This window comes from Procambarus clarkii, chromosome 83, assembly GCF_040958095.1.
Source record: "Procambarus clarkii isolate CNS0578487 chromosome 83, FALCON_Pclarkii_2.0, whole genome shotgun sequence".
In the NCBI taxonomy this organism is placed as follows: Eukaryota; Metazoa; Arthropoda; class Malacostraca; order Decapoda; family Cambaridae; genus Procambarus; species Procambarus clarkii.
Window position 1 is genome coordinate 7,379,856 of NC_091232.1, and position 26,691 is coordinate 7,406,546.

At 39.8% G+C, this 26,691-nt stretch overlaps 1 protein-coding gene across 1 annotated transcript in view; it reads left to right on the forward strand.

Moving 5' to 3' along the window:
- The first annotated feature begins 6,633 nt into the window (after positions 1 to 6,633).
- Positions 6,634 to 26,691, forward strand: part of LOC123768688 (nephrin) — a 293,699-nt gene continuing 273,641 nt past the window's right edge. Inside the window, 1 exon segment of the mRNA XM_069316344.1 lies at positions 6,634 to 7,034. Within this exon segment, the coding sequence (XP_069172445.1) occupies positions 6,968 to 7,034 (67 nt within the window). The 5' untranslated portion in view covers positions 6,634 to 6,967.

The window sequence follows — 26,691 nt, forward strand, 5'->3', positions numbered from 1 at the left end:
AGTGTTGATGATCTAATGCGGAACATAACATTTATTGAGACTCGTATTAATTTAATAGTCGAGAAAGATCTCATGTGTTAAATGTTATCTTCAATTTAGTTGCTAATTTAATGTAAGACTCTGTGTAGAGTGCAGAAAAGTCTTACACATGAACTACCATGACATGACGATGGCCACTGTAAGATTAGTCTCTCAGCCAGCATAGACGTTCATCCGGCCACCATAATCCGGCTCCATGAAGTTCTCACATTGGCATAATAGCGTGAGTCTCTTTTACAATCCAGGATGCACGTAATGCCCTGCTTTTATATTTATTGTGCACTGAACGAACACTCGACTGAACTAGCAATTGGGGCATATAATTCATAACTAGTGAAACCCTTCAGGGCGAAGTTCGTTGTTCATGAAAGCATTTATATAAGAGCAATATCGGATACCTCTAAAACGAAGATAATAATAATAATAACATCATCAGAATGAAAAGATGGTTAGATCATAATATTTATCAAATATTAAATAAGAACCAAGTATTGCAACAGCAAGATCTCGCATCCAGGCAGAGTTGTATCACCGGAGGGATTAGAATATAAGCCCAGATAGCATCCAGCGATTCTCACATGGTTAAGACGCTGAGCAAGGTGCATCCCTGCATCGTCGAAAAAGCAGAAAGAATTTTTTCAGTGTTAGAGTTGTTAACAGATGGAATGCACTAGGACGTGATGTGGTGGAGGCTGACTCCATTCACTGTTTCAAATTATAGAGCCCAGTAGGCTCAGGAATCTGTACACCAGTAGATTGACAATTGAGGGGCGGGACCAAAGAGCCAAAGCTCAACCCCCGCAAGCACAACTAGCTGAGTACACACACGCAAACGTGCACGCTTGGTTCTGGTAGCAAACGTTTAACTCTCTTTACCTGTCGATACACTTGCCTATTGTTGCTGAAGTTCCAGGAAACAAAAGTGAATGGTATGCGTATTTTTCTGTGTTGCTGTTTGAAAGACTGTTGATGGTATAGAAGGGAGAGTGTGTATATACCTATTTGCGTTCGAATGCTAGGTAGGGTGAGGCGATATATCCACCGATCATTATGTATTTGTATTTGAAAAAATAGATATTTTCCTGGATACCATATTTCAGCTGTATAACGTGATGTTGCTATACGACGAGGCATTAAAATTATTTTTTATATAATGTATGCTATGCTAATATCATATACTGAAGAATGATAAAGAGTTAAGACAGTTCTAGTGGGAAGTCTAGAAGTTGTCTAGCAAATTATATTTCAAGAAAAGACTGAAAACGTAGCAGAACAAGTCAGTTCAAGTAGGGAGATTGATGACGGCTACTACTATGAGACTGGCGTTACTCTCATTAACCAATAACCAGCTACGTCTGACGTCAATTCCTTAGGTGTTGCAAGAGATTCTTCCTGGGAATGTTTTATAAGATCTGCGTCATAAGAAGTTGCTGGCGTTGCTGAATTCTTGAAGCAGAACAGTTCCAGATACAAAATTACAATCCAGAACCTCAAGAAGTTAGACTTCTTGAGTATCTGATCACTGGTAGGTGTAGAGTGGAAGCATTTCTCGCCCGAATGGCATCCTGTTGTCTGACCTGGTTAAGGCGGAACTACAAGATGGACAATCACTGACTGGTAAGCTCTCATTAGAAGGGTCTATTGCAACAATGAGAGAGTTCATTCTCCCTGCATATGCGTTCTCATCTTGCCAAGACACTTTGTCTCAAGTTTGCTGTTTGCACAGTCCCTCTTATCTAGTGTATCATCTACCTCAGCGTCCCTTACCTTAGATAATATCTTGCCCAACTTCCCGATCTTAGCTGAGAAAACAGATGTTACCTGAGGTAACATCCTGCTCAGCATCCATTATCTAAGAAACCTACGTACCTATTTTATATTCCCTATAGTAGCAATTTGCTCAATTTACCTTACCTAATATAACACCTTACCCAACAACCCTGACGCAAGGCACCACATTGCCCAGAGACCCTTACCTAACGTACCATTTCAGTCACGATTTTTCCACATAATCTTCTACCTCAATCACCAATTTCCAAACAACTCAGCACTTCTAGGGGTCTAGCAGCATCGTCTAGTCCAGCGTACCCAGCCAGAATAAAAACTAAAATTGACTAAACCTACAAATTTCCAGTCACTTAAACGTTTTGACAAACTTGCTCAGCTATTTTGCATAGGGAATATTTTATTGTGCAGGGTCGTTACGCTGGCTTGTTTGAGGAGGCCGGGAGTGGAGGGTAGGAGAAAGGAGGAAAAGAAGAGGAAACGGAAAGGAATGAAGAGATGCGAGAAACGAGGGGGAAAAGGAATGGAGGAAAATGTGAAGATGGAAGAGAATAGGGAATTTTGGAAAGCGAAATAAGGAAGTTAAAAGGCAGGGAATAAAGAGAAAGGGGAGAGTAGGAGAAACTAGTGGGACAAAACTGGTACTGAGGGAATGAAACACAAATGGAAAATGAAGGAGTGACTGGCAAAGGAAAGAAATTTATGAATAGAAAGCGCTAAAGCAATACGACTGTACAGAACTTAGACGGATATGAGGACAAGGAACCGGATAATGACGGGGTGAAGGAACGGTTCCCAAACTATTGAACCACTGGGATCGAACGTTGACCCAGCTAAAAGCGAGGCTTTCGCTAAACCGATTGATCCAAGTTGATGGGTGAAATGAATGGGAGAGATGTACATTGAAGAGAATTGGATAGCAGGTAGGTGGAGAACAGGTGCTTGGATGTGGAACAGTCGGAACAGAAGGAATGGAAAAGATGAGAGGAGGAAGGGAAGTGTGAATAGCTTAGAACAATTTTAAGCCTGAAAGTGATGTGACATGGGAAGGGAGAGGGGAAAAGGGAAAGAAGAACAGCATAGACGAACACGGGTAAAGGCTGGGTGAGAATGAGAGGGTTGAGAAAAGAGATGAAGATGTGAAAGAAGGAAAGCAGGAGACAAAGAGAAACGAAGGATGAAACGTACCTGCAGAGTGAGTGGTTTGGAAACAGAAGAATGGAAAAAAAAGTCTCTAAGGGCGGAGAAGAGTAGTGATAGCGAGGTGTTGGTGTGAGGGTGTCGGTGGTGTTGGGTGTCTGTGGCGTGGGGTGTTCTTGGTACGGGGTGTTGATGAAGGGAAGCAACTATTTCAAGGCTTCATTGTTACAATCAGGAATCAAATTCATGGCAATTCTGCCACTATGTGAAATGATGCGTTACATAATAAAACCAACTGGAAGACTGGAATTAAGATTGGGTTATCCTGCACTTGGTGCCTGGTCGTAAGACCTGCTTTTCCTATAACTGTTATGGATTAGGTATATTCAAGACTATTTTTTTTTTAAGTTCTTCAATCACTACCTGTCCTCCAAACATACTTCATAAAGTGCTTCGCCCTCGTTTTGAAACATAGATAATTTATAACGCATCTTAATTGGCTACACGGGGTTCCAATCAGGATTTAAATGCACTCAATAGATGGTGATTTTTGTTCATATCAACAGCAACATTTGACGCTTGCAAACAGTAAATCATCTCGCAATCATCATCATCTCCAATTTATGAAAACAACATAAAACTTATTCGAAGGTCCTAGGCTCTAGAGACCTCCGAAGACTTGTTGGTATCTTATAGTCCACGGTTTGTTTCCTTCTGGGAAGACATCTGAGGTTTCAAGTGGACCAACCATAGTAGTGAAAGTGTTATGACGATGGTGGTCGCGTGAAGGGAGGATGTCAACCCCGTTCCAGGTCTCGGGAACGCTGGGAATCTCAGCAAATATTTATGTATGAGATGATACAGGTACATTTCCGCGCTGACAACAATTCTGGTTAAAGATAAACAATGTTGACCAGATCACGCACTAGAAGGTGAAGGGATGACGACGTTTCGGTCCGTCCTGGACCATTCTTGACTTGAGAATGGTTCAGGACGGACCGAAACGTCGTCGTCCCTTCACCTTCTAGTGTGTGGTCTGGTCAACATACTTTAGCCACGTTATTGTGACTCATCGCCTGCAGAAAGATAAACAATGAGCTAAAGAACACCGCTAAAAATACTGACAGAGGGGAAAAGGTGTTAAGTAATCTGAGAATTACTATTCATCACCACCAATGAGGAGACAACACGGCTCATCTCACCACCCCAACCACTTGGGCTGGACGGTAGAGCAACGGTCTCGCTTCGTGCAGGTCAGCGTTCAATCCCCGACCGTCCAAGGGGTGGGGCACCATTCCTTTCTCTCCTTCCCATCCCAAATCCTTATCCTGATCCCTCCCCCCAGTGCTACATAGTCGTAATGGCTTGGCGCTTTACATAACACATCATAGGTGACACAGCAAAAGCCGATGAAAAACATTTAAACTGGGTAAAGTAATAGGTATTAAGCTATTTTTTCCAAGAAATGTTTATAGCGGAGCGTGGCTTCCAACCAATCAATGACCCTTCAGTGTCATGATTGCGTGAGTGAAACGCAATGCAACTTAAATGTTTTTTCAATTCTTAGGTAAAATGCAAGAATCAAAGCTGATCATCCCTCCCTTGCCTTGAGGAATTTGCTCACATAATACAATTTCAGTAATATAAATCCTCCTGTTTTATGCAAAGGAGATACAAACCTCACAACATTGGTAATATTTGTTGTTTGAAGTTAATATAATATAAACTGACGCTGCTAATAGAGATTCCAAAATATGTCTTCTTCTTCTTTTATCGACAAGACTCAATCTCAAGGCAGAAAATAATACTGAAATAAGCGTTGATAAATACTGAAAAAGGAAAGTGAACTGGGCGTTTCTCCACTTACTGAACCTTGCACAAGGGAGGTTCTCTCGTGTGAAAATTTTATGACTTTTATTCCACGTCATTTCAACAGTTCAGGAGAATTATAATTCTGGAAACTGTATATAGCTTCCATGTTTTTCCAGCTGGTGAAGCTCACAATCCACGATGGCAGGTTTTTAATAAAGAGCATTTGTGAAAGATAATGGCAAAAGGCATCAACAAAGGGGGGTAAGAAAGTTAAATGAATGGTAACAAAACAATTCCAGGAAGATTAATAATATCTATTACTAGCAAAAATATTTGTAGGAGGAATGGTCTGGGGTATAGGATGAAAATAGGCTGGTTTGGGAAAGCCTAAACTAAATATTTCATGAAATATAATCTGTAACCTAACACCCCCGAGGGAGTTTCATGAAGTCTGAAAAGGAAACAGGATGATATCGGGGAAGGGTAGATTATTGAAGTTTCCCCCGGCGTTTACCCACGAAGTTTTATAGTTTATACCTTATTCATGCTAAAGTATATATTTATACTTTATATATAATAGGAAATGTCTATCTGTTCGAGGTTGGTGGGGAGAGTGAGAAGGGGAGGTAAGGTAATAGGGAGAGGGGAAGAGGGTGAAGGATAGGGAAATGAGGTGGGCGAGAGAGGGATAAGGGTGGGGGAGAAAGAGGCATGAGGGAGAAGGGGAAAAATGGGGGAAGATGAGAAGGAAAAAGAGAAGGAAGGAAAGAACGGTGAGGAAAAGAGGGGAGGAGAGAGAAACGAGGGGTGAGAAAAAGGAGGAGACAGAGGGGAAGGGATGAGGAAAAGGAGTAAATAGAGGAGAAGGGTGAGGGAAAGAAGAAATGAGAAGGGAAGGAGGGGGAGTAAGAGAGAATATGGGGAATTGAGTTTAACCCCCAAAAAAGATGTAATTTCGTAATTATTGGAATATAGAATTCTATTCTCATAAACAAGATGTTTGTGTGTTTGTTTTATGCACGTGTGTGTGTGTGTATTATGTGTATGTACGTAATTGTGAGTGTGAGTTAAAAACACAAATGTGAATGAAGGAAATTGAAAGACAATTGTCCAGTTTTGTTTTCAGTTATGTTTGTATCCACATGTAAAATGATTTCAAAACTATTATTCATTTTCTTTTTTGTAACGAGGAAAATGCTTTGGGATTGAACATCTGTTAATCACAAAGTTCCAATCCCTTCGAGTTTCTCAAAGCGGACGATGCTGCTCATATCGATCGTTTCATCTCTGGCACGAGAGCGTATCCAGGTAACGATGTCTCGTTAATGACGAGGTGCATCGTAATTATTAGTGTGGATGTCTCTAAAAAGGTCTAAATATGTCCCTACAAAAGCCATCAGACTAAGATGAACATTCACCATAAATCTTGTGAATTCCCTTCAGCTTCTTGGATTCATTCCTGATTTGTTCAATAAGGAGGAGAGACAGATAAAGATTATCTTGAGGTGACAATAATGCAGCTTCAATGTGTACAAAAATAGTATGAATCCTTGCTATCTTGGGTTGAAAATCGGCAACCACGCATGATTCCTGATGGCAGAACTGGCGCTGCCGGACGTACGACCAACCCCTCTAAACTTTATTCCAGCGAGTTTTCTTCCTCATTTGATGTTACTCAACTATTGATCGGTATCAGATGATCACTCTAAAACCAGGGCTCATCTTCCTGAAACATAAATCATTCGGAGAAGCTCCCCGAATGATTTTCTTGGTATGTATGATCGATAGTTTCTCCCCGGGAGTGGCAGTGGAGGTGGCAGTAGGCTGTCTGCTGCCTCAGTGGTGGACCATCCGGTGCAGAGTGGGGCATGTAGTATCCTCCCGTCGCCTGGAGAAAGTTTATGCAAGTACTTTCTATCAGCGAATTTATGGTGTAATATGAACCCAAAATAAAGCTACGCAATTAATTCGCTCGTAGCTTAGAAAATTTCCGCAGTTTGACAAACTCTTTTTGTAATCACATAGAACATTATGAATTTGTGTTCCATAGAATTATGATACTAATCAACTTATTAGTGTATGGTGGTACGGTGGGTTTCTGACGGATTAACAGCAGATGCCTCGTTCGTAGTCGTTGAAAGTGGGGTTGTTAGGTCTTGAATTGGTGTCTCTGAGAGCGCCCAGTGTAGTGATGGAGGCGGCCTGTACACTGATTTACCTCATCGCCTACGCGGCAGCTTCAACCGCAACTAAAGAAGGTAAGTGTAGGGAAGGAAGGGTTTAGGGGAGGGAAGGTAGGTTTGGGGGAGGGGAGGTAGGTTTGAGGGAGGGGTTAGGGGTGGAAGAGAGGAAGTGGGTTGTATTCGTTGGGGGGTTTAAGGGGACACTTGCTTCTCTACTAGCGCTCAAGTGCCCTCCTTTCCTCCCTCCTGAGTGGTCAGACAGGAACTGAGGAAGCTCTTCCTTTGACAGTCAGTTGAGCTTGAAGTAGTTCTTCTTAAGGTCAGCCGCGTGGTTCTTAAGACAGTAACCTATTGTGGCCAGGTAGAACTTGAGCTGCTTCTCAGTTCAACTAACACTGGAGGGAGTCCCTGCTGAGGTCAGCCAACCCAAGACAGTCCCTGCTGAGGTCAGCCAACCCAAGACAGTCCCTGCTGAGGTCAGTCAACCCAAGACAGTCCCTGCTGTGGTTAGCCAACCCAAGACAGTCCCTGCTGAGGTCAGTCAACCTAAGACAGTCCCTGCTGTGGTCAGCCAACCCAAGAGAGTCTTTACTGAGGTCAGCCAACCCCAGAGAGTCCCTACTGAGGTCAGCCAACCCCAGAGAGTCCCTACTGAGGTCAGCCAACCCAAGAGAGCCCCTGCTGAAGTCAGCCAACCCAATAGAGTCCCTGCTGAGGTCAGCCTACCCAAGAGAGCCGCTGCTGAGGTCAGCCAACCCAAGACAGTCCCTGCTAAGGTCAGCCAACCCAAGAGAGTCCTTGCTGAGGTCAGCCAACCCAATAGAGTCCCTGCTGAGGTTAGCCAACCCAAGAGAGTCCCTGCTGAGGTTAGCCAACCCAAGAGAGTCCCTGCTGAGGTCAGCCAACCCAAGAGAGAGAAGCTCAAGATCACACACCTTCTGACAGGTCCACCCTCAGACCACCTAGCACTTGAAGGAGTATCCAGTTTACATTACATAGCATTTGAGGCATCGCCCCCATTAAAACAGTTAACACTTGAGGTATTATCCCCCCCATTCAGAGGAGTTAACACTTGAGGAAATGCCTCACTGAGACTATGTCTGAGAGCTTTCACATATGAGGCAATCTTCAAACTTGAACAAATCCCCCATTGAGGAAAGTATCCACTTAAGGGATTCCTTCATTGATGCCTGTTAACTCGTGAGGGATTACGCCATGGAGGCCAGCTATAGCTTGAGGGATTCCGTCATGAAGGTCATCTTACATTTGATGACATTTGTCAATAACATTTGATCCACCATTTAAGGCCTCCTAACACTCAAATTAATCCCCCAATGAGTTCATCTATCTGGTACAACGATAGCTACAAGTATCTACAAGAGTTTAAATAATGAATACAAGGTTATGTATATAATTATCATAAAGTTGCCTCCCAATTTATCATTTCCTTTCCAGGTTTTTGATGCTTTCTTGCGTATGTGGTGTATGTGTTGGCTTCCGGGGGTCTTAGTGGGCCTGAGTTTAATTATTTATTGTATTTGCGCGTGTCTGTGTACGTAACAAAATAGAAAAGGGATCGCTGGATTGTTCCTCCAAGCGAAGGTTAGACCTATACATGAGAGTGTTTGAGTACATGCAGGAGCTGCCTCGTATGAACCAATAGGTATCTTGCAGTTTCTTCTATTCCTGAGAATTTACTGAGTCATGGCATCAGCTTGCAATGTTTCTATGGGTCAGCAGTCAATTCTTGTAAGCTTAGGGGAAGGGGAGGGGTAGACTCCTTGTCTTCACTACGTGACGGAGTGAAGACTATGTAGTGAAGTAATACTCCTTCTGGCTTTGTGCTTTCTACTATGTGCCTACTTATGTTCTTCAAGGGGGAATTAATTGTAATGTTCTGTTCGTGGCAGGAAAATAGCTAAGAAGGTTTATGTATCAGGATGGTAGTGTTATAACAGGTGTCTCAAGTACGAACTTCCCTCCAGAATCTTGCTGATAAAGATTTTGCAAAAACAACAGAAACTAAAGTCAAAATTATACTGTTGTATACAAGTAAGGAGCTTAACGAATTTGCACGAAAATAGTATTCGAACCTAGACAAAAATTAACATCAGAATTAAGTGAATTCATACATTTTTATTGACTCAACACATCAATACCAACACTACGAGAGTTAATGAAAAAGTTTGGTGATGGCTGTTCTTGAAGTCAGTTTGAAGAGCCAACACTCTTGACAGATTCACATTCAAACGATAGCATCTAGTGCCTCTTTCCCCCTCACCATCTAGGCTAATAATGAAGGACACTGCGTTATCCACACTCCACCCATTCTCAGCACCCTCCACCCAGTCTCTCCACCCAGTCCCTCCACCCGACACCCAAAGGTCACAGTGCCCAAGGTATAGATCCATTGCACTCGCATTTGAATTATGGAGACGTGTTCAGCATTAAAAAAAATGCAAAGCTTAAATTATATAGAATCACGGTAGTAATTTGTCGTTTGAAACGTGTCAGAATGGTAAGGAAGTTAGTAGATGTTTTGTTGGTGGAAGTGGTTGTAGTTGGGTGAAAGTGGTTGTAGGTGGATGGAAGGATTGTAGGTAGACGGAAGTGGTGGGATGATAGTGGTTGTTGGGGGTGGGTGGAATTGGTTGTGGGTGGGTAGATGCGGTTGTAGGTGGGTGGAAGTGGTTGCAAGTGGGTGGAATGAGGTGTTGGTGGGGTAAATGTTGGGAAAATAGAGTGTTAACAAGCAGTGTGTAGAATTAGGAGTCATTAGTAATAGGAAACATCAATCTGATGAACGTTGATAACAGATGACAGTCATTTGTATTGGAAATTGATGACAGGTGACCTTCAGTTGTGATTGACTATGATGAAAGGAGACAGTTAGGATTGATGACAGGTGACAATCAGTTATGATAGATGTTGATGACAGGTGACAATCAGTCGTGATAGGTTGATGATAGGTGACAATCAGTTATGATAGACGTTGATAACAGGTGACAATCAGTTGTCGTGGACGTTGATGCGAGGTGACAGTCACTTTTGATGAGCGTTGCTGACAGGTGACAGTCAGTTGTAATGGAGGTTGAATGGTGGTGGTGGTGGTAGGTTTAAGTGGGTGGCGAGTTTTAGTGAGAAGTCGTGGTTTAAGTGGTTATTAATTGTTGTCAGTGGGTGGTGGGTGGAGGTGTTAGTGGGTTGTCTGGGTGGTGGGTATTATCGAGTGGTGGTAGTTGGATGTTTATCAGAGGCTGGTGATTGTGGTAGATACTGGTGCATGATGGTGGTGTTTATTAGTGTGTGGTGGAAGTTGTATTGTTGGGTACAGATGGTGGTTTTGGGTATAATTGGGTACTGATGGTGGTGGTGGTTGTGGGTAGTACTGGGTACTGGTAGTGGTGGTGGTGGACATTGCTGGGTATTGGTGGTAGTTTTGGATATTATTGGATACTGGTGGTGGTTGTGGGTAGTACTGGGTACTGGTAGTGGAGGTGGGTATTTCTGGGTGGTTGAATTTACCTATCAGTGACTACGGATAGGTCAGGTTTAGGTCATTATTCACCGCCTTCCTTGTGGAGGTTCCGGAGTTCACCGTCCCCACGGCCCGGTCTCCCACTAGGCCTACTTGCATAGTTGTACCTGTTGCCTTATAACTTAACAATTAGGACGTTCGAAATTTTTGTCGAATCTATCCTTAAGGTTTTGGATAGAGGTGACTTCCACAGCTGATTCAATCAGTGAAGACCAATAATTAATCGCCAGTTCAGGGCACGAGTTTTTCCTTATATTTCTTCGAGTAATTTGCATTTTAATTTTTTTGTTAAGTTCTTAAGTCCAATTTTCTCTTCATTTATAGCGGTGTAAGTGTCCACCTTGTCTATTCTCCAAAGTATCTTTCATGTTCTGATCATATCACCTCTGTTTATTCGTTCCACTAAGCTTACGAGATTTAGTTGCCATAACTAATCCTCTTAGTCCGACTTTCCTTTCGATCTGACAATATTCTTACTTCAAACTCTGTGCTTTTTAGATTTATAATGTGTGCTTCAAAAAATAAGATTTCCAGGCTGGCACTGCATATTTCAGGATTGGTTTAACATAGGTTGTGCAGATTGCCTTGAGTCTATATTCATTACGAAATCTGTTTCTCTTTCCATTTCCTGTAATTAATTAACCATTATGATGTAGATACCTCCTGGTCTCCTTCCTTTTTTCGATTTGTATAATTTTACGCATGTTGAGATTGAATTCTAGCAACCATCTGTCAACCCACTCTAAGAGATTGCCAAGATCTACTTCAAATTTGCATTCCTCGTTAGCTCTGCGCCTTTTATAAATATCTATTCAACCGTGAATGGGTACAATCCTTCTAGCCAATCATTCTCACATATTACGAACTTCAGTCATCCCATGACTGTCCCCCTATGTCACATTCCTTCAGCTTTGAACCCTCTTCTCTGCTGCTGACGCTTTGTTTTCAGTCCTGCAGGTACTCTCTGGTAGATATTAGAAGGTGGTGATGTTGGTGGGGGGTACTTGCATATGGTGGTGGGTATTATTGTGTAATTGTGGTTGAATGGGATTCAGTGTGTGGTGAATGTTAGGGAAGTAGTGGGTCGGGGAATGATAGTGGAGGCTAGTCTGTATTAGTGTGTGTGTTAAGCTCTTTAGGTGAGAGCCTTCAATGGACGGCGATAGATATTGGTGTGTGTTGATATTAATAATGAGTTTTAATGGGTGGTGTTGGTTGGTGGAAGTGCACAAACTAATAAATGGTAATAATGGATCTTTATCGATGGTGGTGTGGGAGACTACGACATTATATAAGGTAATAATAGGTTATATTGGTTCGTAGTGGGAGACCACAGCCTCAAAAAATAAAAATCCTGAAAGATTATCCATTGAGCAAAATCAATAACATGCATCGTATAGGAAAGGCATTTAACAAACTCCTTGTGACCTAAATCACTCACTCGGAGTAAAGTTCGCTGCTTTATTAGGTTGCTTAATATCTAAAACCTTGGGCAGATAAAGCCTCGTCATTCACGAGTAAAAGGCTTATTTGACTGTCTTAGTGTTGGTAAATATCAAAGGAGATATAAATCACCAGTCCTCAAGGTCTGTATCTAAGTAAACACCTGTTTGTGTGTGTGTGTGTGTGTGTGTGTGTGTGTGTGTGTGTGTGTGTGTGTGTGTGTGTGTGTGTGTGTGTGTGTGTGTGTGTGTGTCAGTTCTGTAATATTTAACGCCAGATTCCTATCACAGTTTTTATCGATGATTCATACCAAAAAAATAGACAAAAACTGTCTTGTGTGTGTGTGGGTGGCAGCTTATATATCACTTGGACGAAATTATAGCTAAATTATCCCTGCAATGTAATATGTCGGCTAGTTTACCTTAGTTTTCAAGCTTAATTACTCCAAGGGAAAATATGGTAGGATTTCTTGAGCCTAACAAGAGCTGCATCCCATTAGCCAGTGGGTCTTCTGTAGTTTCCTTTATCCCCTTTTTTTATGTCCTAAAACTCAGCACTTGGCAGCACGTTCCTCTGATAGTTTGTTCGCAAACTGTCAAAATATTACTTTGTATATATCTTATTGTTTTCTATAAGTATTTATTGGGAATTAAGATAAGAGGATCACAGTTGATTAGTTTCGGGGGGCTTCTGGCCCCATGTGTATCACCTCGCATGGCTGAGTTATAAAGTTTTAATGGAGGTCATCAAGGCTTCAGCAGCGTAAAGCCATTTCGTAAGATTAAGCCACAGTAGGTCAATTACCCATCAACACCACTTTTGTTGACCAATCCACACACTAGAAAATGAATGGACGACGAAGTTTCGGTCCGTCCTGGACCATTCTCAAGTTGACTGTCTCACAATCAACTTCAGAATGGTCCAGGACGGACCGAAACGTCGTCGTCCCTTCATTTTCTAGTGTATGGATTAATCAACATACTTCAGCCACGTTATTGAGACCCTCATCGCCTGCAACGCCTCTTTTACCATCCTCGTACTCTTTGCCGAGGTCAAACTCTTTGCGTAATGTTATTTTGCCGTTGTCGGAAAGAAATCGCTATTTCATATCATCATAACAATAGCTGGAAGGACAGGAGAATAAGTTACCAAATCCAGGCCAGCCGCTTCGGCGTGTTAAATATCCATCAGGAAGACACAATAACATGTTCTTAAATTAGGTCTGACGCACAAGGGCTCATTACACTCTCCAGGACAGAACATTTGCTGAATTAACTAAGAGTCATTACAACAAAGGCGTTCATTTGACGAAGAGAAAGATTGACTAGGGAGTAAGAAAGGGGGATGAGACTGAAATTAAGAAAACATTTTGATAGCTTTGAAGGCTCTGGATAAAGATGTTAGAAGAGGAAAAAAGGAAAGGGTGAGAGTGAGAGAGAGAGAGAGAGAGAGAGAGAGAGAGAGAGAGAGAGAGAGAGAGAGAGAGAGAGAGAGAGAGAGAGAGAGAGAGAGAGAGAGGTATATGGAGGGTAATAGACGGATAACCACATATACACAACGACTAAATAAGCAGTGTACGTTTGTCGGTACTGTGATGTCAACAGCCAGATATCGTCTTTTATTTGCCTCTGATGGACCGAGACAATCCTCACCCATTCACTCAACCACCCAATCATACAGCGAGGGACGAAGACAATATAGATACCCTTCCCAATCAGCCCAATTAGCATGACTAGAACACGACACCTTCCCAAAACCCTAAACAATATCACACCCCCAAATGTTTCCCTAACGTACATGTTCTCATGTCATAAATCACAGCTATGGCCCCATATATCAAATGTCTCGCCTCTCTTAACATACATATACATGTAAATATTTTATCCGACACGCCCAGGTCATTACTCCCAGCGTGTGGTATATTGTTTACGCTCGTCTGTCCATTTGTAAACAAAAGTACTCTTAGAATGTGTTGACCGAATCGAGTTCATTAAGACATATCGCTGATGCCGTGGCTGATAGCAAAATATTGTTTTTTTGGAAAGCCCGCTGGCCAGAGAGGTATGTATATCAAGGTACAGATAATAAATAAAATAATATTGAAATAGCATTTATAACAATTATAATGTTAACAGATAATAATGATAATAACTATGATAATAATAACAGTAATAGTAATAAGAGGATGAATGATAATTCAATAAATTACATCCCAGTACAAAGAAAATGGCTATTGATACAACTTGTCCTTTCGAAAAATACATCGTATTTAAACGTCAAAATCCCCCACGATCAAAATATTTCCTATAAAAAATAGGGGATTAAAGACATTCACGTTCTCGGCGCGTGGGTTGCTCGGTTAGGTTAGGGTAGGTTCGAAATTTTAGTACACCATTTTCTGTCCGTTGTGGGGAGTCGAGAGAACGGGCTGATTGATAAGTGGCCTGAGGATTTAAGAGGCAGATTATCAGGACGACCAGTGGACAGTAAAGCTTAGACGGAAGATCATCAATGTCCAGCATCCCATCACAAAAAGCACCACTGAACAGATCACATGTCTAGCTATAAGTGACATGGCTTAAGTTCATGCTTCTCACTCCCCAACCACTTGGGCTGGATGGTAGAGCGATGGTCTCTCTTCATGCAGGTCGACGTTCAATCCCCGACCGTCCAATTGATTGAGCACCATTACACACAGAAATCACAACAGCGTGATGTATCAAATGATGCATTTTGGGCACCATTCCTTTCCCCAGTCCCATCCCAAGTCCATATCCTGACCCCTTCCCAGTGTTATTTAATCGTAATGGCTTTGCGCTTTCCCCTAATAGTTACTTTCCCCACTCCCCGAGCAAGATGCAAGTTACTGAGTAAGATTGCTTTCTTACTTTACTTCTTTCCCTAACTAATTCCCACTTATCTTCCTATAACATTACAAATGAGAGAAAAAATAAAATCTTTTAAAGGAAACAAATGTTAAAAAACCCTCACTGTCCGATTACTTAAGCCGCTACATCGTTTAAAACATGCGTAATTTCCTCTTACAGCCGGGCTCTAACCTGGCATTTATCAGTAAATCTGGTCACTAATCGAGAACTAATCTAATCGAAAAAAACATTACATCTGGTCACTAATCAAGAACTAATCTAATCGAAAAAAACATTACATCTGGTCACTAATCGAGAACTAATCTAATCGAAAAAAACATTACATCTGGTCACTAATCGAGAACTAATCTAATCGAAAAAAACATTACATCTGGTCACTAATCGAGAACTAATCTAATCGAAAAAAACATTACATCTGGTCACTAATCGAGAACTAATCTAATCGAAAAAAACATTACATCTGGTCACTAATCGAGAACTAATCTAATCGAAAAAAACATTGCATCTGGTCACTAATCGAGAACTAATCTAATCGAAAAAACATTACATCTGGTCACTAATCGAGAACTAATCTAATCGAAAAAAACATTACATCTGGTCACTAATCGAGAACTAATCTAATCGAAAAAAACATTACATCTGGTCACTAATCGAGAATTACGCAAAGGTTTTTACTGTCCACAAAAAGATAAAATAATGTTATCGGTAAAAAAATTATTGACAAATATTCGTTCTTTTCGTTTGAAAGACCTTTGACAAAATCCTTGTTGAGAGACTTAAAAAAGCAAATGGATTAGAACTACTCACAAAGTAACCAGAAATTTTGTTTTAGAGATAAAAGATAAAGAAATGATCTGTGTCTGGTTTTATCAGTTTCCTGGTCAATAATGACGAGAGTGAATATAACATTGTAGGGAATTATGATGGTTCATTGTAGTGCGTGTGTTCGTGGTGTGCGTGTGGTGACTATAGTGCGAGTGTGTGTGTGTGTGTGTGTGTGTGTGTGTGTGTGTGTGTGTGTGTGTGTGTGTGTGTGTGTGTGTGTGTGTGTGTATGTGTGTGTGTGTGTGTGTGTGTGTATGTGTGTGTGTGTTTGTGTGTGTGTGTGTGGAAGCTGAAGTACAGGTGTGTGTGTGAATGGTAGCTGATATCCAGATATCTGTGTATGTGTAATTAAATGATAATGATAGAGATATGGGTGTTGGTGCCAACAATGATACAAGTGATGCAAATAATCCGACACAAATAATTGCTATCTTCATGGAACCAGAATTATCAAGTGGTGCAAGTTAAGAGAGTGACGATAGTGTTAGCTGTCTTGATTGTGGCGACAGTGATTTGATGTTTTTCTGATGTTTGTAATGGTAGTGGTGATGGTGAAAACAATCCTCCGACAATCCTCGACGAAAACCAGAAACATATGACGGTATTTTCCCGGACGCCAAACGAGAAATGCAATAATGGAAAGCACATGTCCCTTTTAAAGAAAAAAAATCGGACTTTTTTACAAAATCTGAATTTCATATTTACACAAATAAAAATTCAGCATTTGCACTCTGCGCCAAATATTCTCGTGACAAATATATTTCATGAATCATTCGAGAAGCCAAACACATCTACGAGAGTCTTAAATTCATGTTTTTAAATTCACGTTGATTATAGTAGGATGATTCACCTCCTTCTTGCAAATGAAGTGTAAGACTGGTACTCAGAGTATTCTTGGCATCTGTCTAAATCAGCCTTCACTTCAAAGTGCACAGTCTCCAGAATTGTCCTTGTATTGATATTCTACGTTGGTACATTTAAGTTTGTCAAAAAGAGACAGAAATGCTATTTCTCATAGACATGGAAGCTATTCGAGGATTGATATAATATATTATAAGACGAATCCTTGCCTTTCACTGCCTGGTTTGTAGTTCTTGTCAATTATACCCCGTATCACCCTATCATCTTTCTTATACACGTGAGTAGGTAACGTTTTAGTTTTGGTCTCAGTATACAACATTTCAGTCCTAGTTTCTAAATACAACATTCCAGTTCTGATCTCCCCATTAAACATTCCAGTTATGATCTCCCCATTAAACATTCCAGTTATGATCTCCCCATTAAACATTCCAGTTATGATCTCCCCATTAAACATTCCAGTTATGATCTCCCCATTAAACATTCTAGTTCTGATTTTCTTTTACAACAGTCAAGTTCTGACCTCACAATAATTATTTGGCACATTTTCAAATCATAAAAATGTGAAATATTTTTTTGTGAATTGGCATTTGTCTTACAATTTTTAATAATTTCATAACGTTTTGCAAGAGCAAAAATTTAGAATACCTAGATATTGTATAACTCGTCCAAATAATAGTAAATAAATGAAATAATTGAAGTTCGTCATGAGGATGTTATTAGTTATAACGAAACAGTAAATAGAGGTTGATCATATTGATTGTTTCTGTTCTCACATGTAAACAGGAAGTTGCACATCTTCGCAATATATATATATATATATATATATATATATATATATATATATATATATATATATATATATATATATATATATATATATATATATATATATATATATGTCTATTCTTGCAACATAGAGTAATATGTCTCAACTATAAAAGCCCGCATTACCCCAGGAAGGTCTCTCAAAATATAAAACTTTATATTTTCTGCGCCGATACCATGGAGGCGAGGAGGGAAGAAGGAAAAAGAAGGGTAAATTGTGAAATGGTGAAAAGAATCAGAATGGGAAGGACGGAAGGAGAGAAAGGAAGTAAGAGAAGGGGTGGGAGGGTCGAAAAGTGAAAGGTTTGGGAAGTACAGTGAGATGGAAAAGAGAGACGTTTATTAACGTATATTTCTCGGGTCTTGGAATTATAGAACCATGCCAAGTGCAGGACGTACTTTGGCAAAGTGCCCCCGTCAAGGGATTAACAATGCAATCTCTGACGTAATGACATGCAGTACATTAATTCTGAGCGCATGTTTGTGTATATTAATTGCGCGCATGTTTGTGGGATGTGGGTAAACGTTGACTGCGCACATGTTTATAGCAAGTGAGTGCACATTGAATACAAGAATATATTTTTTTTTACGCAGGTGAGTACAGGAATAAACGACTTCTGAATCAAATTAGCAGGCTTAGAACAGGCTTAAAACATACTCTCTCTTTCCAACACTCCCTCATCCCCCCCCCCTCTCTCTCTCTATTCTTCTCGCAGGAGAAATTTGAAAAAACTACCAAAATAATTTTAGCAACGAGTTGATAATGGTCATCATAAAATTGTTCTGATATAACTATAATGCAATTAAATAATAATAATAATCATAATAATAACAATTATAATAATAATACAAAAGTATAATAATTAAACTAATGCTAATGCTAATATTAGTGGTAAGGCAAATACAAATTAATAATTGCCTGATATATATATGAAATAAAGATTCATTTCCATCATATTATATTCTTATATATCTCCTCACATTGTGAAGAAAAAGTGGCTTGTATTGAGGGTTATGTTAGGTTTGGTTAGGTTTGGTTACGCCACCGAACAGGTTGGGTTACGTTAGGTTAGCTGAGGATAAGTCTCCAAAGAGATCTATATTGTTAGTCTATATCTTCTTCTCGCTCTCTCTTGTGTCAATCAGATAACTCAGCATTTTATACTCAGTGCCTGACCAGACCACACACTAGAAGGTGAAGGGACGACGACGTTTCGGTCCGTCCTGGACCATTGTCAAGTCGATGAACTCAGTACCTCTTACTGTAGCTTCCTTAGAGGGTAAGGTAGTCACTTGTAGGTAAGAGAGTCAAGGGAGGAGGCTCACTCTTTAAGGAAAATTATTTTTGAGTCTGAAGACGCAAAGTAACAATTGTTGCTCTGTTCTTTCCGAATTTGCTAAGCCTTTTCCTGATTTTTTAATTGATTTTCCTGAACCATAAATATCATAAAAGGTCATTGCAAATTCTTTAAAACATATTTTATTTGATTTTCATGTGATTTTCAGAAGATTTTATTTGCTTATTTATTATTTAAAATTTTTATTTCTACCTATGAATGCAGGTTTTGATTTTTTTAATTAATTTCCCAATAATGGCTGGCCTAATGACTTTCATAAGTTAACTGTTGCTTCATTTGCAATATTTTGATTAATTTTTTCCCGAACTATATTAACCTAATCAGCCTAAATGTATTTAAAACTAGTTTATCTCAAAATTACCATGACTTAATTGAAAAGATAAACTAATTTATATTTGCTTAAAATACGAACGGAGGAGCTTTCTCAAATCCGCCGGAAAAGAAGATTAAATTATGCATGTTCGTCATGCTTAAAAAATTTGGGCTAGATTTGCCTGCTTCAGGTCATGGGGTTGTGAACAGGGTCCCGGGCTATGTCGCTCTGTCAGCACTTTTGACTCACCACAGACGCATATTATTTCTCGCAGGAAGAGGAAGTTCTTCTCGCTAGAGTTCTGATTTATCTTGCTCACTCCTTTAATCCATTTTATCTCATTTCTCATCTCTCTCTCTTCCTCTACGTCTCAGTCTGTTTCTGTCTACCTAATCATCTCGCTCTCACTCTCTTTCTCTCTCTCATTCCATCTCTCTGCTGCCAATCATTCCATACGAACACCTCCGCTGTAAGCCTTGTTTATCGACTCATCACCGCCAATTACACGATGTTCCAAACGAAATGAGCAATTTTCCGGGAGACCTTTCCGGTGTCTCGTTCATTGTAAAGTCTTGCTCAGAGGATATTATAATTAGGAATTTGGGCAGAAAATGTCAAACCTAATTAGCAATTTGTTGAAGGTGAATGGAAGGGGGAGAGTGGAGAAAGTGTATATGGTACTCATTTGTTGTCGTATGTTCAGTCACAATATTCGTTAGCGTCATCATCGTCATATTCATCGTTGTTCATTTCCTCCTCATAGTCGTCACTGCTGTCATAGTCGTCATTGCTGTCATAGTCGTCATTATTATCAAAGTCGTCTTTGTTGTGGTCATCGCATCCCTGGAAGTGTAATATTTCTTTGTCATGACATATTAATGAAATGATTTCATTATTTTAAATGCGTAAGTTAAAATAACTTTCGCCATGAACATCAAATTCTAAACTATCAATAATTGTCCGTAATGTCACCGTCTTGATCACGTAATTGTAGTAAAATGAAGAAAGAGGTCCGAAGGCCAACACACACACACACACACACACACACACACACACACACACACACACACACACATATATATATATATGCTTCAGGTATATATATATGTATATATATATATATATATATATATATATATATATATATATATATATATATATATATATATATATATATATACACACACACACACACCATGGAAACGAATGAAAGTAATATATCAAGCAATCAAATATGGCTATAAATATTAAAAAATAAAAATAAAGAAAATAACTGAATAAGTCGGAATATCATTTAAAGGAATTATAGGCTAACTGTTATCCTTGCCTCCACACGCACCACTAACCACGAAAGCTTCCCCCTGGTTCCAGCAAGTAATATTCAGGGAATTAACATTCGGTAAAGCGAAATAATTATATATGAAACATTTGCTAAAAGAAAGTTAGAAAGCTTCATAGAAGGAGAGTGCTTACTTAAAACATTAGAACAAAAATGCCAGTGAATTTACACTTGACAAAGCGTCTAAACTTTTGAATTCTGATTTGAATTTACGTAATTTTCATTGCGTCTCGCGAATATGTGATTTGTTTGAGTAAATTTTAAGAGAGAGAGAGAGAGAGAGAGAGAGAGAGAGAGAGAGAGAGAGAGAGAGAGAGAGAGAGAGAGAGAGAGAGAGAGAGAGAGGCACTAGACGCAGTTTACTTCCGTGCAGCGCAATGTGTTGCTGCAATGGCATGAATAGCATTAGCACGTTACAATAAAGGGTATCGACCCATGAATCGAAGTTGCAAATGGTCTCTCCAGCCACACACAACCCAGCTACGTGGTGTTTTGCTCCCATCGTAGTGGCGAGGGAATGGCAGTAACAAAGCCATGGTTAACAGTTAGCAACAGGGTCAATCCTTAATGTTAGCAACAGGGTCAATCCTTAATGTTAGCAACAGGGTCAATCCTTAATGTTAGCAACAGGGTCAATCCTTAATGTTAGCAACAGAGTCAATCCTTAATGTTAGCAACAGGGTCAATCCTTAATGTTAGCAACAGGGTCAATCCTTAATGTTAGCAACAGGGTCAATCCTTAATGTTAGCAACAGGGTCAATCCTTAATGTTAGCAACAGGGTCACATTTGATAAAACACATAACGGAAGTTATCAACCCTGATAATAAACTAGAGTCACATATATGATCAACAACACTAAAGTTATGAATGATTAGGTATAAATGCAACGAAAATAAAATTAACCCACAATTCATATCAAATATTTGCAAAGGAAGCTGAGTGAATAAAAGAAAGTGAATCCAATATAAAAAGCTAATCAAATTAAAAACTAGACTATGGTGCCTTATGTTAAGCACTAAAGCCATAAGTTAAACTGTGCTTCCATATGCCTAACACCATTGCCATTAGGTTAACTGTGAACTGTATGATCAAATGTTAGGCATCTTAGCCACAAGTTAAATTATTAATGGGGAAATAACTATTTACTCCAGACAGTATATATGTTCCAGCGCCTCAGTGTCGCAGTTCAGAGTGGAAATGCGTGCTGTATCCTGGGTACGCACCCCTACCTCCGAGGAGCTGGACGAGGTCTTCGAACACTAATTGTTATATTGTTATACATAGGTGTATGTTCTCTGTAAACTGTAGCATTGCAATAAAATAAAAATAAAATAAAAATAAACTAAATCAAATAAATAAAAAAATAATGGGGGTGGTAGGAGAAGAAAAGATTAAAGTGTTCATTGAGAATCCACAAGGTCTTCTCTGAGTACTCTTTATTTTCTTCTTCGAAGCTCTGGGTCCCTACAATTGCACCAGAGGTGGTAACCCTATTAATATATATATATATATATATATATATATATATATATATATATATATATATATATATATATATTTATATATATATATATATATATATATATATATATATATATATATATATATATATATATTTATATATATATATATATATATATATATATATATATATATATATATATATATATATATATATATATATATATATATATATATAAGGTTAATTAACAATATTTGGAAGTCATCAGTAAGAACAGGGTCAAGCTCAAGACTTCATTCCAGTATAATATTCAATATTCCCAAAAAAGCCTCGCTTCTCATGCTAACAATCGTGCTGGGAGAGTCTCAGTGGTTCGTACATTAGCGTGACTGCCTCCTGCCGGTGTATTTTACCTAGATTTATAAACCCTAAAGCCTCTTGGTCGAAAATACATACATATGTTCCCTTAATTTGACTGTCCGAGTTATTTATTATTACCAAAGCCACTCATGTGGTCTCGGGTATTGGAATTATCTCGTATTAAAAAGTAAGGAACATTTGTTTCTCAGGAATGGTTTGTAGTTTTTTATTATTATTTTAAGGCGCTCTAGTGTTGCCTAGAACCGTGAATGGGAATTTGTCTTCTAAACATGAGGCTTGCAAGCACTCGGATAGAAGGGTTAGGGAGGTCGTAGCACACTGGCCTGGTGCGGAGCTTGTCCGAGGATCGAGCTGTCTTTGAATTTTTTTCCTTGATTCATGAGCTTATTTGGAAGTAATATACTCGAACCTAATATAATCCGAATGGATGGCACTGATATATTCAAATAAATTAATAATTTCATACTTTTTTTGATTAAACTAAGAAGGGAGTATATCCGCCAAGCACACGACGAAACTGCGACGTTGTTACGACCTGTGAACAAGGTTTAACACCTAACAATTGTAACAGCCAATAGAACAAGTTGTAACAATGTTCTTATACGTCATAAAAGCGTTATAACAAGATGTAACAACTTTATTATAAGTTGTAACAAGGGAATCATTGGGACAGTTACGTGGTATGTACCACCTCTGGCTGGAAGAATACCCTCAGCCTCGGAGAAAAGCACACATAACGCATTAGAGAGAATTTTCAGGTCCCCTTAAAATACAGTAATTTTTTGTTTTCTCCTACTACCCCCTTCCATTTGTATATTATTTTGCTTTAAAGGTTAGAAGATGTACATTGGTTATTACAATGAATGTTTAAAGGTTATAGATCTTTTGCAGCTCCTCCGAAACTGAGGACGCAGCAGGCGTTTCCCCCTCTGGATCGCCACACTGAGGCGCTGAAACAAGAACCTGGCAGCCCTTGGGTCTCTGGTGATGTCAACGAGCCTGGAACTCAATTCTTTGATAAGTCCCAAGGCACTCCTATCCCAGGGGCCGAGGCTCTCAGACGCTATGGGAACGAAGATGTAATGACCTTCCAGTCGCCTGTATTTGACTGATTTTGCTATTTCCCTGTGGTTGGCCTCCAAACCTGCTTGATCAGCACCGAAGTGTTTATAGGTGTCAGTGAGGGTGGATACACATGTGTAAACACACCAGATGTTTGCCCCTCTCCTCGAAATATGAACAGGAACGATGACTGTTGTGTGCGTTCTCCCTCTGTATTGCCTAAGGTGGTGGAAGAGGAAGTTGGTAGCTTATGGGTCTCTTATTGTTTTGATAATCCTAGAGCCCAAAACCCTCAGAAAATTCGTGACACTTTAACCCCAGTCAGGAAGGGTATCAGAAGCAATGGGCATTTTTTTTACAACTTATCCAACAGTCTATACTTATGGGACTTGGCTGATTCCCTGTAGATAGGTAGCAGTACAACTTGAATGTGCAACACGGAAGTCATTGCAGGTTTTAACCAAGATTAACATGAACTATAGTACAATCCTATACCACTTTCTATTATTTTGTCCAGGGGTTCATTGTAATGTCAACTGGGAGGCCAACAAAACATTAGTATAGAGGCTCTCTCACTGCTGGACCCCCTATTCATCTTAACTATGGCATTACCTTCCCCGTTCCTTGAGTGCAGGCCCCCTGTGCTGCAGCAGAGCAGGCCACGGGGACCATACTTGTCAGCCTCCGTCTCACCATAAATACACAATATATTTGGTGGATTGATGCAGCAAGGCGAAGAGTCACTGCAGCTTATAGTGCCTGTGGTCTGAGACACGTGACAGTTGCTGACATGTGGGGTTGCTAATAGGAAGTCACATGCATGGGGAGCCCTCACTGCTATGGTGCGATCAACCTCACACGATGCTGTAGCAGCTTTGAGACCCACTACGGCTGTGGGGTTTAGTCAAAGTTGACAAACATTGCCTGAGTGAGGATAGTGTATGTCACTTCAATATGTCACAGATTCCATGCTAAACTTTAAGTACTTGATTTGCTTCGTTCAGGAATGCAGAAAGCGAGTAAATACAATCATCAACAGTAACATTAACCAAACAGAATCAGAGAGATGGTTCATAAACCAGAAAGGCAGACAACAAACAACTAAATTATTAGCTGTAACAAAGTCAAAATAGAGATCTACTTCAATCAAAACTCTTGTTAGAACCAGAAGTAGCAACAACAACGTCACTTACCATAGCAACCTTGTATACTCGATTCTCTTATAGTTGAGGAAAAATCATATGAATAGTCACGAAACTTAAAATACTATGATTTACGAAGAAAGAGTCTGCAGCTGTTAAACACTAGAGTTCTATGGGACAGAAGGAAGGAAAATTTCATTTCATTGCTCTTCCATTTGCCCAATGAATACTATCAGGAGAAAGCACTAAGCCATTACGACTATATTGTCCTTGGAAGAGATCAGGATAATGATTTGGGATGGGACGGGACGAAGGAATGATGCCCAACCACTTGGACGGTCGGGGATTGAACGCCAACCTGCATGAAAGGAGACCGTCGCTCTACCCTCCAGCCCAAGTGGTTGGAAAAAGAGAGAGAGAGAGAGAGAGAGAGAGAGAGAGAGAGAGAGAGAGAGAGAGAGAGAGAGAGAGAGAGAGAGAGAGAGAGAGAGAGAGAGAGAGAGAGAGAGAGAGAGAGAGAGAGAGAGAGACAGAGAGAGAGAGAGAGAGAGAGAGAGAGAGAGAGAGAGGGAGAGAGAGAAAGAGAGAGAGAGAGAGAGAGAGAGAGAGAGAGAGAGAGAGAGAGAGAGAGAGACAGAGAGGGGGTGACCTTGAATGATGTAGAGGACAATTAAATTCAGAAGTGGTATGGAGGCAATCAATAGTCTCCTCCATCTGGGTGCACTAAATTACGACAATAGGTAAAATAGAGTAAATCTCTCTGTCAGAGTTTTCTTGTCTTAAAACAGCGCCACTGAAGCTTTCGGGAATGATCTTATCCACGCTGGGATTATTCTCAAGTGGGTAAGATATAATGGATGGTTATGTTAATCCAGCAAAGAGATCCACAAATTACATTCCAGGTTGGAAATCTTCACGTTCCTCGTCTTGTTTCACATTGAAGAAACCATTATAGATGAATTTCTATTGCATTTCTTGTTTTGTGTTGTCTGATTTGAATAGCATCATTAATGAGTAAATTTCATCGTGGTTTCTTAGTCTATTATTCGTATCTTGAAACAGAGCTCATGGTATCTTCGTCAATTCATAGATTTAAAAGCGAGTAGGATAGATTTTTAGAACATAGAGAATCATACAAGAACTAGGATCAATAAACAATAATTTTGGCACAAGAACTAAATCTCCATCACCGAAGACACAAACACACACACACACACACACACACACACACACACACATACTCACTTATATAAACACAAAGCGCAACCCGAAACTCAAAATTCTTCAATACTTCCGCAACACATTTCCTAAAATCAATTTGCCGTTGAGCACCGTAAAAATAATAATAATAATAATTGACAGGAATAATAAACTCAACCCGCTGAAAATCTGTCTGATAGAGACCCCCAACAAAGCCCATCAGCCGATTACACGGGATTTGTAACTCCTCAAGGTTAAAAAGATCCCAGACACGATGCCCACGAAAAAAATATAAAGACCTGAAAGGGGAGAAAAGAAAGAGAAAAAACAGGAAAATCAAGAGCGCCTTCCCGAACACACCACCGGAAGCGTTATGCAAATTAGCCTTGAAGGGAAGGCGTGAGGGAGGGAAGTGACCGAGGATGAAGAGAGAGAGGGGGCGAGAGTGTGAAGGATAAGAAGGAAGAGAAGGGAGAAAGAGTACATGCAGGTTGATCATAAAATTGTGGAAAGGAAGTGGAAAATAAGGAAAAAGAGTACAAAAGCTAGTAAAGAGAGAAGTGATAAGGTCGAGAATAGAGCCAAAGGTAGGAAGACCAGAAGAAATTAGTAAAGGTGGAAAATAAAAAGAGATGAAAGGAATAAGTGAGAAAACATGTAGAGGAGAAAGGTAAATAAAGAATGTAAAGTAATGACCTCACAACAATTTTAAACCGGCCTAATTGGCAGTTTTCCGACACGATAGTGAAAGGGAAATTATTTTACACATTAGCAGGTGATGAGTCACAATAACGTGGCTAAAGTATGATGACCAGACCACACACTAGAATGTGAAGGGATGACGACGTTTCGGTCCGTCCTGGACCATTCACAAGTCGATTGTGACCTGAAAAAAATTTCAGGTCACAAGACAATCGACTTGAGAATGGTCCAGGACGGACCGAATCGTCGTCGTCCCTTCACATTCTAGTGTGTGGTCTGGTTATTATTTTACACATTAATTTATAAAAAAATATAGCTGAGAGGAGTGTGCTCCAACGATTAAACCCGAGCCGAGACCAGTGTCAATAATACATATACTTCTTGTACTTAG